This window comes from Mugil cephalus, chromosome 6 (assembly GCF_022458985.1).
Source record: "Mugil cephalus isolate CIBA_MC_2020 chromosome 6, CIBA_Mcephalus_1.1, whole genome shotgun sequence".
Lineage (NCBI taxonomy): Eukaryota > Metazoa > Chordata > Actinopteri > Mugiliformes > Mugilidae > Mugil > Mugil cephalus.
The window spans coordinates 5055252-5069148 of NC_061775.1; the positions used below are offsets into that span (position 1 = coordinate 5055252).

General features: G+C 42.5%; 1 protein-coding gene across 2 annotated transcripts; it reads left to right on the top strand.

The window, feature by feature from the left end:
- Nucleotides 1–4529: 4529 nt before the first annotated feature.
- On the top strand, nucleotides 4530–8043 carry s1pr3a (sphingosine-1-phosphate receptor 3a). Of its 2 annotated transcripts, none has more exons than XM_047587488.1 (2): nucleotides 4530–4802; nucleotides 5410–8043. In XM_047587488.1, exon 2 carries the CDS (start codon nucleotides 5536–5538, stop codon nucleotides 6733–6735), a length of 1200 nt encoding a protein of 399 aa, XP_047443444.1. In that variant the 5' UTR covers nucleotides 4530–4802; nucleotides 5410–5535; the 3' UTR covers nucleotides 6736–8043. The 2 variants fall into 2 exon arrangements, with proteins under 2 accessions (XP_047443444.1, XP_047443445.1); XM_047587489.1 differs by having other exon boundaries at nucleotides 5480–8043.
- Nucleotides 8044–13897: the final 5854 nt, after the last annotated feature.

A 13897-nucleotide genomic window follows, 5' to 3' on the forward strand; every position in this document is an offset into this window, starting at 1 on the left:
GCATTTCAGTTTCTACACTTTATACTATGACATCATAGTAATATATGTAAAAGAGTGAATCTTACAAATATAAATACATACAAATACATTCGAAGTCCCTCTGCCCTCCATTTATTGTTCCATCTGTGCATCCTTTGATGCGTCTATTTTGAGCTGACTGCAGATAAAATGTTATCTGAAAGAAGCAGCAAGGCAGTCTCTCAGACAAACAGTCACCTTGTGCCCTCTAGGATTTCAGACCTCCACTGATAACCCACCAGCAGCACCACTGCTCCAGATAAACTATCTGCCGTCAGAACTCTACCCTACTTGCAACCCCCTACAATGACGCAACGTTGTCCCATGCAAGAAAGTGTGCGATGGAATCTGGTTTTAGCGGGGCCAGGCAAAATTGTTGGCGTTGTTCCTTGAATATTTTGCACATTTGCACATGGATTATTTGTATTATGGGATGAAAATAACAACAGCGTAGCAAGACACCAAGACATCAGTGAAAATGGAAAAAGCTTCTGGCTAGTTGTGCTTAAATTGCATACAATACACATATGAATAAACACGAAAAAACAAAAAACAACAATTCAGCAATAAAGTCTCTTTCCAAAATTCACAGATTTACTCAAAACCCTTATGAGCAGTTCTATGTGGGAAATGTCTCCCAGTAGAACATTGCGTTGTCACAAGATGTTGTGGTGGATTGCATATTTTATATTTATCTAACTAGTCCTGCCAACAGTATCTGTGCACAGAAAGAATCATACATCTCCTAGAAATGCATGTAGAAAATTTGGGGAACTAGTGGTAGAGAAGCAGATGTGGAACTGTGAGATCAGTGGTTCACATCCACTCTACGCACGGAGTGCAAGACCAGAGCAAGCACCTAAACCCAAGATCAGCCTGGCATGGTTGCCTTCTGCTCTGAGGGCAATCACTTGGATGGGTTATATTCAGCAAACAAATTCCTTGTATCTTTACATACATGCCCACTACAACTGATTAGACAGAACCACTGAATGTGCTAATGATGGATCTAGTGTAGAGAAGTAAAACCTTGTATTTGCGTGCACACTTTATTATGTTGCATTTAACTTTGTTGGTGGGTTTCTTCTTTTGTCTTCCTCTTCTTTGTTTCATTACATTAGTAAGTAGACAAAACAAGAAAGCACGGCCATTAAGCAACACAACAAGGGAAACGCATGCAAAAAGAAAAATGCTACACACATTCACGCAGGAGGGGCTCATGGACACAGAAACATGAGCCTAGTGCTGAGATCATTTCACTGTGAGTTTTCTCATAAGTGATGACCAGCTGGTCAGTGTCTCTCTTCATCCGAGTGAGTATTGTTGACAAGCCCTTTGGTAATCTTAGGTTGCTCTGGAACCAAACTCATTGTATAATCTTGTTCTCTGCCGGAGCACATTTTTAACATATTTGTGTTTTTATAAATGTTCCATTCCTGGATATATCAGATTTTAGGGACCTCAAACAACAGCTGAACATCTCCAGCTCAACAAATCCTCTCATGTTCCTGGGATCTTGAATCATACTGTATAACATAAATAAAATGTAGTTGTCCTCATACTTCAGTCTACTGTATGTCTACTTCCAGACTGTGAAAAATCTTTTGGTGGGTGTGGGTAAACAGCCGGAGTCGAGGGCAGTGGGGGAATGCTCTGAGAGTGCTTCCTTTTCCACCGCCACAGCTCCTCCTTCGTTCCCACTACACTTTGCATTCCCAAACATCTAACTCACCACCAGAGCCAACGTCTGTGTGCCATGACTCAACAGCACGGCCCCCACACACACGAACACACATGCACAAACCCCAGGCAACACTGTGGCACAAATTTACATGGAATTTTGCTACAAGGCCAATTAGTTTTGATAGTGTTTTGACCTGCAACAAACATCCAGGAAGCCTGTAGCTTGGGGCAACACAGAGCTGAGGCCTTATGGGTGTTTTCATATGGTTATAAATGACTTGTCAGAGTGCCTGTACATCTCTTGCTGCTCAGGGTAAAGTCAACAGCTCTGGGGGTCATTCATTAATCTACAGTGCCAGTGCAGGCATTTGTAAGGGGGGGCAGACTGCCTGTAACCTCTCACAACCAGTGATACCACGGGAACTATAAGAGAGAGGGAACAAGAGAAACAGTCTGCACAGATGCTCCTTAGTGTCCTGATCCTTTTTGTCTCTTCCCGTCTGTGTTAATCTTTATCAGCATTTTTTCCGTCGCCAGCCTGCGTTAGCCAGCATACTCTCATCCATCACCAGCCTCAGTCTCTGGCCTGTCCGATGCTTTCCTGGCCCCTATGATCCAGCAAAAACAAAGAATGCAAAAACAGAAACAGAAGTGATGGACTCCTCTGTAAACAGGGCTGTCGTCGGCAAAGGGGAAAGGAGAAAAGAAAACAAAGTAGCAATGCTATTTAAGCGCGTTGAATCCTGTGCTATTTTAGAGAGGCACTTTCCAAACCCGTCACATGTGGCACCGTCTCTGTATTGTGCAGCACAAGTCAAACCAGTACCATCTGTGATTCTAGTGAAAAATCCTGACTAAAGTTTAAATACGTTTGGTCTTTTCTATTCTTAAATTCTAACAACCCATAGGTGTCCAGAGGGAGTAGCAAAACAACTAATGCAATCACTTTTATCACTAATCTTTAACATATCCAAGACTCTACTTACCACCAAAGTCCCATCATCCTAGTTTTTATTTTATGGAAAACAATTCATTTTTGTGTTTTTTTTTTGTAAAAACAAACAAACAAACAAAAACAATTAATACTTCATATAGTCAGACAGGCATTTAAGAGGTTTAAAATCCTGAGAAGGAGGTTAAAAGTTGTTCAAGTGATTTATGAAAAAAAAGCAGAAAAATATATTGATTGGTTTTCTGGCTGTTTTATGTACAATTTTGCAACAGAGAGTGTAAAATACACCACTTCAGCATAACGGTTAAGTGAGTATCTGATGTGTTTACAGCACGAACAAAGCATCACGCATTGAGAGCGCGAAAAAAAAAAAAAAGAGAAACACAGTGTAGATGTATTTTACACTTCTTAGTTGCTGGACGTCACCTTGTTCATTCCGTTTAGCCATCTGTCTAGCCCACAGACACAAGCCCTGAAAGAACACACGAATACTACACAACATATGACATGTTGTTTGTTTTGTTTTGGTAAACTAGGTTTAAGTAACCAAAACAGGTTTAAGTTCTGGTGCATATTTCCTTTAAAGTCAGACTGAAAATGTCAAAACAGTCTTGTTTGACATTTTCTTGACAAGGAAAATGGGGATTGTCAGAGAACACTGACAACAGACAGTTGTTTTTTCATTTATTTTTTCAGTAACTGATATGGAGATATAACTGCAGATTCAGTATAACCTTGATATGTAGTTATTTGACCTTGTGCTGTTCTTCATGTTTTTTTTTTTTGTTTGTTTGTTTGTTTTGTTTTTGATTTGTTTTTCAGTTGTTCCTCAGCCGTTTGTGTGTGTCTGTGTCAGGCTGCATCCTGCTGGGGATGACATCAAGGGTGTCTTGTCTGGTCTGGTCTAGGTGGGTGCCACAAGTCTAAGCAACATCCACATGAATGCCAGGTCCAAATGTTTCCCAGCAGAACATTGTATTGTCACAAGATGGTCAGTGTTATTTAATTCACCTGTCAGTGGTTTTAATGTTGTGATTGACCTGTGTACCATTCCGTCAGGTGACTGATAGTATCGACCCCACCGTCTCCATGCAGATTGACAAGTAACCTTCTGTGGTACAGAGGACAAATATATTCATTCACCAATGAGGAATGCAGGAGAAGAAAAGTGTAAATCTTTCCTTCACATCCAATCCAGATGGCTGTAGTGGGAGACGTCTGACCTATCTCACACTCTGAAGGCCCAAAGGGACCCACTCATCTTTTATTCAAATGTGAAAAACAAGTACTTATTGCAGTAATAAAATAGATTCCAACTTCTTAGCATGTCAGTGGAGGAGATTAATGCCAAAGAAGGGCAGATAAACATATGCCGGAGCCTATGTCAGAGCCGCTGGAAAGAATGACATAATCTGCACTGCTTTCTGTGTTATTTTAGAAATTGACTTCAAGGATGATGAGATACTGCAGAGTTAAGAGTGCAAAAAAGCCATGTGAACACATTGCATTTCCAGGGAGTCTGAAAAGGCAGGGCAGAAAATTAGAAACATACGTTGGGACAAGTAAGTGCAGCAATTTTATGACACATAGGGTGAGACAAGGTACCTGTTCTCCTCACAAACAGTCAGCAGCTGTCTGTCCACACAGAACCAAAACTAAACTCCTACACTTGAAAAACCACAGACATCCTGACTCCTTCTAAGAAAGACTTTGATTTCCAGATTTATTCATCTGAACTGCAGTTTAACATTCGGGGAAACCTGGACTTTTCCCCTGACTCATAATAAAAAAAAAAAAAAAAAAAAAAAAAAAAAAAAAAAAAAAGGTGAGGTGAGGGAAGGTTCCGCCCCTCAGGCTGGGAGGGGTGAGAGTGGGTCAGTTAGAGCTGGAGAGCCGTGAGGATTGGACATCGGAAAGTTTAGGACATACCTTAATGTGGATATTTTTAAGTATAAAAATTAAGTATACGCAGGGACTGGTGCCCTTTACCGAGAAAAAGACAAGTTATGGACTTTTGACATTAGGTGGAGGACGCCACACATCTTTCTACATCATTACGCAGGAGCGATTTTTTGTTTGTTTGTTTTTCAGATTCTGAAAATCTCCACTCACTGCCGGGATGTTCCGATTAAACCAGTAACTGCAAAAGGTAGGAGGATTGTAGCCGCTGAAAGATAGTTGTAGGTGTCAAAGATTAACGCAAGCGTGAAAATAACATGTACCGTGTGCCATCAGTTTCAAATTGCGCACAACTTTTCCAAAACTCAGATGAAAGCATCTTCTTTAAACTGAAAGTGAACAGTATTTGATTATGTTTAATGTGGAAAATGGCCTGCTAAGTGTAAAGGTTTCTATAGTGTTTATGTAATTGTGGGATCACGATTAAGCTCTGCTGTTATCTGTGGCGTAAAACCGAACTCTGTTGATCGAAGACGTTAATGATCCTAAGACATAAAAACAAAGACAAAAAACTTCAGTTGTCTATTGTTCTTGTCTCGATCGGTGTCTTCATAAGTTTGTGTATTACTATGTGTTATTATTATATATTTCTATGTATAGGTCATTCGTGTAAAACGAATTTTAACCTCAGTGATGAACTTTTCTTTTTGATTATGAGTATTAAAGAGAGGATATCTATTTTACAATTGTTTCTTAAATTCCCTATAGAGATGTATATGAAGAAATATTATATAATAATTAAATAATTAATAATAATTTTGGATCATTGTTTTCTCCGAACTTCATTTAATTGGCAGGTCCTTGAACAGGCTGTAAGATGTCAGTTAAGAGTCTCCCCGGTTGAGTCCTCTTTCCTTCTATGTCCAGTGCTGTGGCGCCCTCTGCTGTGTGACCGAGGAACGCCAGGAAAGGGGGCAGGCAGCATGGGGAATGTAATTGAGGAAGGGATGAACTCTATCATCGTCAGCCACTACAACCACTCTGGGAAGTGGGACCGGCCTCGCAGCGGAGGAGTCTGCAAGATGGCCGTGCTGCTCTTCATCTGCGTGCTGATTGTCCTGGAGAACATCACCGTTCTGCTCGCTCTCTGGAGGAACAAGCGCTTCCACAGCCGCATGTACTTCCTCATTGGGAACCTGGCGCTGTCAGACATGCTGGCTGGTGTGGCTTATGTAGTTAACATCTTTACCTCAGGACGCAACACCTTCTTCCTGACACCAGTGCAGTGGCTGGCAAGGGAAGGGAGCATGTTTGTGGCCCTCAGTGCCTCCACCTTCAGCCTTCTAGCGATTGGGATTGAGAGGCACATGACAATGGTACGCCTGCGTCCCTGTGAGACAGCAGGTCGAGGTAGACTTCTAGCGCTGCTGGCGGCCTGCTGGCTTGTGTCAGTGCTGCTCAGCGCTCTGCCCAGCCTGGGCTGGAACTGTCTGAACAATCTGTCTTCCTGCTCCACAGTGCTGCCGCTCTATGCTAAGAGTTATATTGCCTTCTGCATTAGTGTCTTCAGCGCCCTGTTGGTGGCCATCATCATCCTCTACATCAGGATTTACCGCCTGGTGACCTCCAGTGGCCGCAGGGTGAGCAGCCGGCCTTCAGAGCGCTCACTGGCGCTGCTGCGGACAGTGGTTATTGTTCTTGGAGTGTTTGTCATGTGCTGGGCCCCCTTGTTCCTCCTACTCCTGCTGGATGTTGGTTGTAGCCCAGATACGTGTCCTGTCCTCTATCAGGTGGACTGGTTCATCGCCCTGGCCGTACTCAACTCTGCCCTTAACCCTCTCATATACACACTGTCCAGCAGGGAGATGAGAGCCGCCTTCTTCAGGCTGCTGTGCTGCTGTCAGACAACCATGGAGTCCACAGGGACTCCCACCGCGGGCAACCCCCACCTCGGAACAGCCATCCCCACAGCAGAGAACAGCAAGACTAGTTTTGGTGGAGGAGGGGGCAGTGGGGCTGGCAAGTCCACCCTGAACAGAGGGAAAGTTCCCACACCTGTGAACTCTGACAACAAGCATGGAGATCCTTCAGCCACTGCAGTGCCTCACCCCTCTGGGCCTGCGGACCTACTCTCTGCTGTGCTTGTGAAGGCAGGAGCTCTGCCACCCCTCAGCAAGTTCTGAGTGGAAGCTGCTGTGGAAACTTACGTCTTCAGCTTCCTTCAGTACAGAGGTACACACAGACTGTAGACTGGATGCATTCAGTATCTTTTCTGGTTTTATTGCATGAAGGGAGAGATACAAAGCCACAAAAAGAGGCCGCACAGTCACACAGGCCTGACACAGTCCTACTATCTGCCACTTTTTGTTTGTGCACTACAGCTAGAGTAACATGAATACAATAGCTCAGATCTCCAGTTGAAATCAGATAAATCCGGATTGAAGAGTAGGGTACAGTTGATATAATTTAAAGCCACTATTTACAGCAACTCGCTGATAGTATGTATACCCAGCACCTGAGGAACTGAAATGTTTGTGCCACACAACAATCAGTTTTAACATATGAATGAAGCACATTCATGGATGTGACAATGAAATCCTTGTCGGCTTATCCATGTCTGTGAAAATAGTTGGCAACGGTTTACACAACAACAATTTAAATTCATCAGTCTGTGTCTGTCCATATGTTTATCTATTATTTTATCATTAGAAGTAAAAACGATCAAATGATGGCACTTTTTTTTTGCGTGTGCTACACGCAGAATCTGTTAAAACTCCTGCATTTTCCATTACAACTTGATCTGGTTGACTATTTTCTGTGAAAACATTTGCCACCTTGATATTGTAAAGTAGTATATATATATATATATATATATATATGTATATATATATATATATATATATATATAGATAGATATATATTTTTTTTTTTTTCTTTTTCCTTTGTGTGCATAAAAACCCTGACGGTACTAGGACTGTATTATTGATTACTTGTGATGCACTGTGAGAGAATACAAGACAAGGGGCCTCATGAGGCTGCGACGCTTATTACACATCAGCGAACAAAAGCTTACGGCTCAATTAAAATGACACTGCTTTTGTTAGGCTGTTACCACTAGTGGGCAAGAATGTGCTTTGTCCTGATGGTGGTGCTAAAGGAAAAGTGATGATCTCTTTGCTTAAATCACCTGCGTTCAACCTCTGCACCAAGGCCATTTTTGGACATTTTAGTACGTCTTTCATCAGTCTGAGCTCTTTGCTTTGTCAGTGGAAGCTACATTGCGAGCTCAGCTAGCATGGCCAATATCTACACTTTCGACAATGTTTGCTTCAGCACACCTCGAAACCACTCGCACGTCAACTAACCACTAGTGAAGAGTTGAATATGAATTATTTAAAAGTGGTAGATTGTACAAAAATGACATTTCTTCCAATATAGGGTGATGTAGTGCCTGGTATTATTATGTAGTAAATAAATTATATTCCCTTTTATCAGATTTTCACGTGTGTGATTTTGTTATATTAAACCAGCGACTAGCTTCCTCTCATCCAAGCTCCGTCTCTGTGTTCTTCCTCTGCATAAATCGCCAAGGAGTGTTTGTTTTTGTTCAGTCACCTCTCACCATGTGAACTCTAGATGTTTGCTCTTATGACTCTAAAGTGGTCAAGGTTTACGCAAAAGCCATAAATTATGGCCAAGCATTAATGTAGAAATAATCCCTGTGGTCATGTTATTAATTGCTTTTCAGATGGGAGGAGAGAAATGTCTTCCATTTGAACCTGTTGCACTCATTTAATATCCTAATGGGAAACCGACTGATGCTCTCTTATTTCCATTCCCAGGCAGACGTGGGTCAGACAATGATGAATAATGCAGAGGAATTCTTCATATTTATGGGGTTTCCAGTCAGTGAGGTCACGCAGCTATTAGTCACAGACGGTATATACTGAATGAATGTGCTGTTAAGGAAATACGTCCAGTCACTGCGTGAAATGTGTAGATGTGGGCGACAAAAGTAGCAGCGCTGCCATTTTTGCTGCCTGGATGCTGATTACTGCAGACAATCAATTCATGCGTTTGTTTTTGTCCCAAAAAAATCCTCCGTCACTGAAGGTCAGTTAAAGCTGAAGCGTGAGATGGGCTGATTACAGGAGAGTTTGTCTGTCATACCACATTGCACAGTAAGGATCAGACAGGAGCCGACAGACTGGCATTTCATACTCACCTCAGCTTAAGGATGTGTCTCCGCTCTGCACCTCCAGCTCTGATGGAAAATGACAGCGAAGACGCAATACCAGCCGAGCGTTTCCAGCCTAAAGGTCACTGACTGCTTCCCGTCACAAATGTTCGAGCAGCCTTTTCCTCGAGTCAGCTTGGGAGGATCGCGGCTCCGTGGCATGTGGAGCACTGGGAAATGCTGCGTAGTGATGTGCAGTGGGTGAAGCCGCTGCCCCTTGCTTTCTCTTAAACGTTCTCACCTTCCTTACGGCCTTGATTGTCCTGATTCAAACCTTTCTGTGATTTGATTTTGTTCAAATCTTTCTGGTGCATGACAATTTCATAATAATGGTGAATTCAGTGTTCAGAAATATATGTGAAATGTAGCTATTTTTAACAAAAGTATTATCCCCTGAATCAGGAGACAGCGTTCTGGGATCACAGATCTCTGTAGTCCAAATGGTTTAAATAAAGAATCTTTTAAAACTAATTTATGATGCAAAATAATCCCCCCAAAAACTTTACAAATCATGTAGAGAAAAACAAATCCTTGAAAGATCTGTCAAAAGTAGAAAGGCTATACTTCAAAAAGCAAAGGTCAGTTTTATTACAATATGAGGCTGCAGGCAGGCTTCCTGCTTCACATAGATCATGCAGCTAAAATATTCAGTTCATAAAAGCGCAGTCAGCTCAGGAGATAGAGGCTTTAAACTTCTAACTGATATTAAGACACTCGCCACGTGATTCTGTCGCCCGTGTTGAAAAAGACAGAAACAGTGAAATAGGGGACGCCCGTTTCAAACCTATCGTGTTTATACGATGTTGTGCGACGTTCTGATGATCTCACCATAACGTGGCACTCACAGGCTCGCTCACTGCCACCGATTAATGTTTTTTTAATGAGGACCTAACCAGCTGCAAGAGGAGTAACTCTACTCGCATACCACATTGAGCGAAACACTAAATTGTCATGATGGTTAATAAGGTGAGAACTCTAAAAACGTCACAGTGAATATAAAAGCGCTGTGGTCTCATCCACAGACCCCTTCATTTCCTCTCTGCCTTCCATCTATATGTAGATAAAGTAGGAGGAGGAGAGTGATATTAACGCATTCAAATATTGTTATTCTCTTCTTCAAATTCAAGCTATGAGTCATTCAATTTGTGCAAACACCTGAATCAAACACCATAAATGGTCCGTGCACTAACTGGGTCAAACACCTTAATAAATCATGTTAACTAAATAGCCGTCACCAGTCCTCTTTGAGGATTTAGACATGGTGGATTTGTGTCATTCTCTGTGCACAATGCCTATTTGCATATGACTAATGTGAACACGACTGAGGACAAGAGAATCACACCCCCTCCCGTCATCATGATCCTGGCTTTATGCTGCTGTGTGTGTGTCTGAGTGAGGAAGGGCGCGCGTACGTCTGTGTGTGTGTCACGTTTTTTATTTTTTTTATTTTTTGTGCACAAAACTGTTTGTGTCACGTGTGTGTGTGTGTGTGTTTGAGAGAGAGAACAAAGACTCCATCTGGTCGGAGCCACTGAATGCGCCCGTATGAAATACTTCTGTCATTCTCAAGTCCCTTTCTGATGTGGCCAGGAGGTGCAGCGGGGCCGGGCTCAGAGACACGAGGGGTCCCATTTGAGGCGGACACTCACGCTGCGACTCTCTCAGCTGAAGCCATTCCCTGCTCTCCAGCTATCAGACACATTCATCTGGCGCGTGATGATTCTCCTCCCCTACCTTCACCTCTGCTGCTCCCCGATTCAATATAGTGTAATTACATGTGGAACAAAGAGAGCAAAGACCCAGGCAGACTTTGGTGATAATCTCCCCTAGGATCAGAGGGCTTTATCCAGCGAGCAGCTGGGAAGAAGCTGGGGGAGCCGAGACAAAGGTCACTACGTAGGAGGATATCTGAAGGAGCTTGGTGAGATCTGGATTGCTGGACTCTCCTCTCAGCGTCCACCTCAACGCCCCACTGCCATTAATTCTCCTGTCTAGTGCAGATCAAGTAGACAATAGCATTTTGATTTGACAGACATGTTATCCCCTCAGCTAACTCATTCTTCCCATCGTATTTCTTGTTTCTTAGCAACAACAAAGACATCCTTTTCATATTGGAAAACTAAGGAATAATATAAAATAAACGAGACTCCAGGGAAAATAACCTTTTAGGGTTCTAACTAACGTTTTTTTTTTTTTTTTTTTTACTGTTATTGTTTTAACACCTCTGAAAAAGCGAAAATTCTCATCTCAGTTTCCTAGAACCAGTGGCTCCACTAAAACTTTCAATAGCATCTGAAACGCAACCAGTTTTCCTGTGTGAAAAGCTAGCACTGATAACAAAAAAATGAACTAAACCGTCAGTATTTTGATAAATTGATTTAGTGAATTTGTGACGAGCCTGGAAGGCAGATCAGTTTCCGGATCAGGAGTTGATTATGCTCTGGCAAAGAACCACCAGCCAGTGAAATCATTCAGGCGGGCTTTATGTGGTGATGGAAAGTTGATAGAGTTGATCGAGTTGAATTTGTTTACACCAAAATGGCTCTGGTTGGTTGTAAGACTACCAACTTCAATGCAAAGGTGTTTTCTTTTTCTCTGTATCGGTAGAAAATAATGAAATTCAAATGTCGTGTTACCAGACTAATATTCTGATAAGAACAGACTCTGGCTAAAATGAAAAAAAAAGAAAAAGAAAACAAAGAACGAGAACAGGAAATGTAAGTGGAAATGTATTCGGATTCTGATTCTGACAGAATCCATCCAGTTTGTGTGCAGTCTCCTACTATAGCTGTCCATATATCACATCTCCTACCTCCCAAATAAGCGGTGAACTTGAAAATTCCTTTCGACATGAAATCGACTTTAGTATTTAATAAATATGTATATTTTAGAGATGGCTTGTCTGTGAAACTGGTTGTGTTTTTGTCATTCATCTGATCAGATAACATAAACATAAATAGTGTCTTCATCAGTGCATTCAAACATCCTTTTAATGCGGCCTGCTAGGTGGCAGGAGTGGATAAGCAACCTCTTCCACATTCTTCTCTCCAAGTCCCCCCCCCAAAAAAACAGCAGCTGCTCTCATCTCAAACCTTCTCTGATTGCAGTCTTCTGGCATGGCCTGACGGCATGCACACACCTGCTCACACTGACCTCCAATCTATCTTTTCCACGCCTGCCTGCCTCAACTGCAGGGATTAGCATGTCTGGGATGGGGGGATAAGTGAGAGGCAGCACGGCCAGCCTCGTAGTCTGACGTGCGTGTCCTGTTCCTCACCGGTGGCATTGAGAGTGCGTGCACAGCTGGCACATGCCCAGCTTCTGTGCATGCGCCTAGAGGTTCGCATGTGGCGTGTTGTGAGAAATGTGCAAATGGAATTGGAGACACTTGTGGTGTGCGTCGTGGATTGTGCGTGCCATGTGAGTTAATTCCCCTGACAACTTGAGGCTCGCTTTGAATGAGTATTTCTCCATAATATTAAATAGAAACAACAAAATCGCTGAGTGGCATTGTGTGGTTTATGCGTGGCTGTATTGTATCAATATACGTCTCAGCTGTATAGTGTTGATCTCTTACTACATGGTAAGTGTATCAGTACAGTATTGTGTAGCAATACCAGGGCAATGCTGATTGCTTAATTTATGTACAGATATGTATCTCTTATTGCATAAACTGCAAATATGAAATGAACTTTTTAGTAACTGAAGCATGAAATTAGTCCAGTGTACAGTTCTAGTAATGATATTTTTTTGATGAGGTAAGCAGAGAAAGAAGAGTACTTAGAAGAGCATTTAAATGTAACATATTTTGAATTTTTTGACATGGAAGTGAAGCAAGAGATGGGAATGTGAGGATAAAAATAAACTCATCAATATGCTCACCCCACATGTCACTTCATCTAGAGACAGCGTTAGCCGAGGATGACACTTAGCTCGACAAAGCTACCTCGCAATTCAGAGGGCGCTGAAAAATATAACACAATCCATCACCCCTTCCAGACTTGTGTCAATACAACCCTGTGAAAACAAGGGCTTTTATTACATGCTCAGGACACGGAAACCTACCTGGAGTCATCACGCAGATGTCCACACACACAGGTGTAATTATTATTATTTTTTTTTTAACGTGTGAGTCTTTCACTGTAACATCAACCATTGTTCTGTTCCATTCATGCGGACCAGGCTTCACAACCCTGGAACTAAAGCAGCTACATGGAGCTCATCCATGGCTAATTCATTACCTCTGCTCTTCCTACTGTGACATATCCAAATATCATTGGTGACAAAATGAATCTTCCATTTATACTTTATATTTTTTTTTGCATGCACTTGTGTGTTGCGTGTGTGCGCCAGTGCTATGCAGTTGTCTGTTGCCTGGCTCTGCGGCGATCACAGGTGTTCATTCCTCCAAGCTTATCTGATGGATTAACAGCTGCCGTCACCGCGTAATCGCCGACACCCACCACATCTGACATTACACACATTCTGATGTCCCACACGCACGCACGCACACACACACACACACACACACACACACACACACACACACTGGAGCGCAGAGCAACTATACAATTACATATACAAACACAGAGAGTCATTGTATAATACTGAGGGACGGTGCCATTTGTTCCAACCTACACAAACGCTCATAAAAATACAGCCTGATACAAGGCATGCTTCAGTCTGATATAATATAGCAACAGAAACACTCTCAAAAGCAGTAACAAGCCAGCAGATAGACAAAAGCTAGAGAAATATGAGCATGATATTTGTTTGATATTTACATGGTGCATTGCCACTGTCATTATTATTCATATTCCTCCCCAGGGAGGCTTGTTTGAAAAATGGGAGTATAACAGCCCCCCTCCATGTCACATTCTCATTCTTACAGTCACAAACTCCCATGCGTGCATGCGTGCACACACACACACACACACACACACACACACACACACACACACACACACACACACACACACTTGTTTGGAGTCTTGTTGGGGAAGTACAGCCATCCGGCGTCTCCCTCTCATCCCTCCAGCTCCGCCTCCTCTTCCTCCTCCCTCCCACCCTTCGCTCTTTCCCCCCAATAGAGAGTGATCCAGCTCGTC

Bases quoted from the DNA above. Each gene is read 5' to 3' on its own strand.
- s1pr3a (XM_047587488.1), top strand. From the start codon at position 5,536: ATGGGGAATGTAATTGAGGAAGGGATGAACTCTATCATCGTCAGCCAC.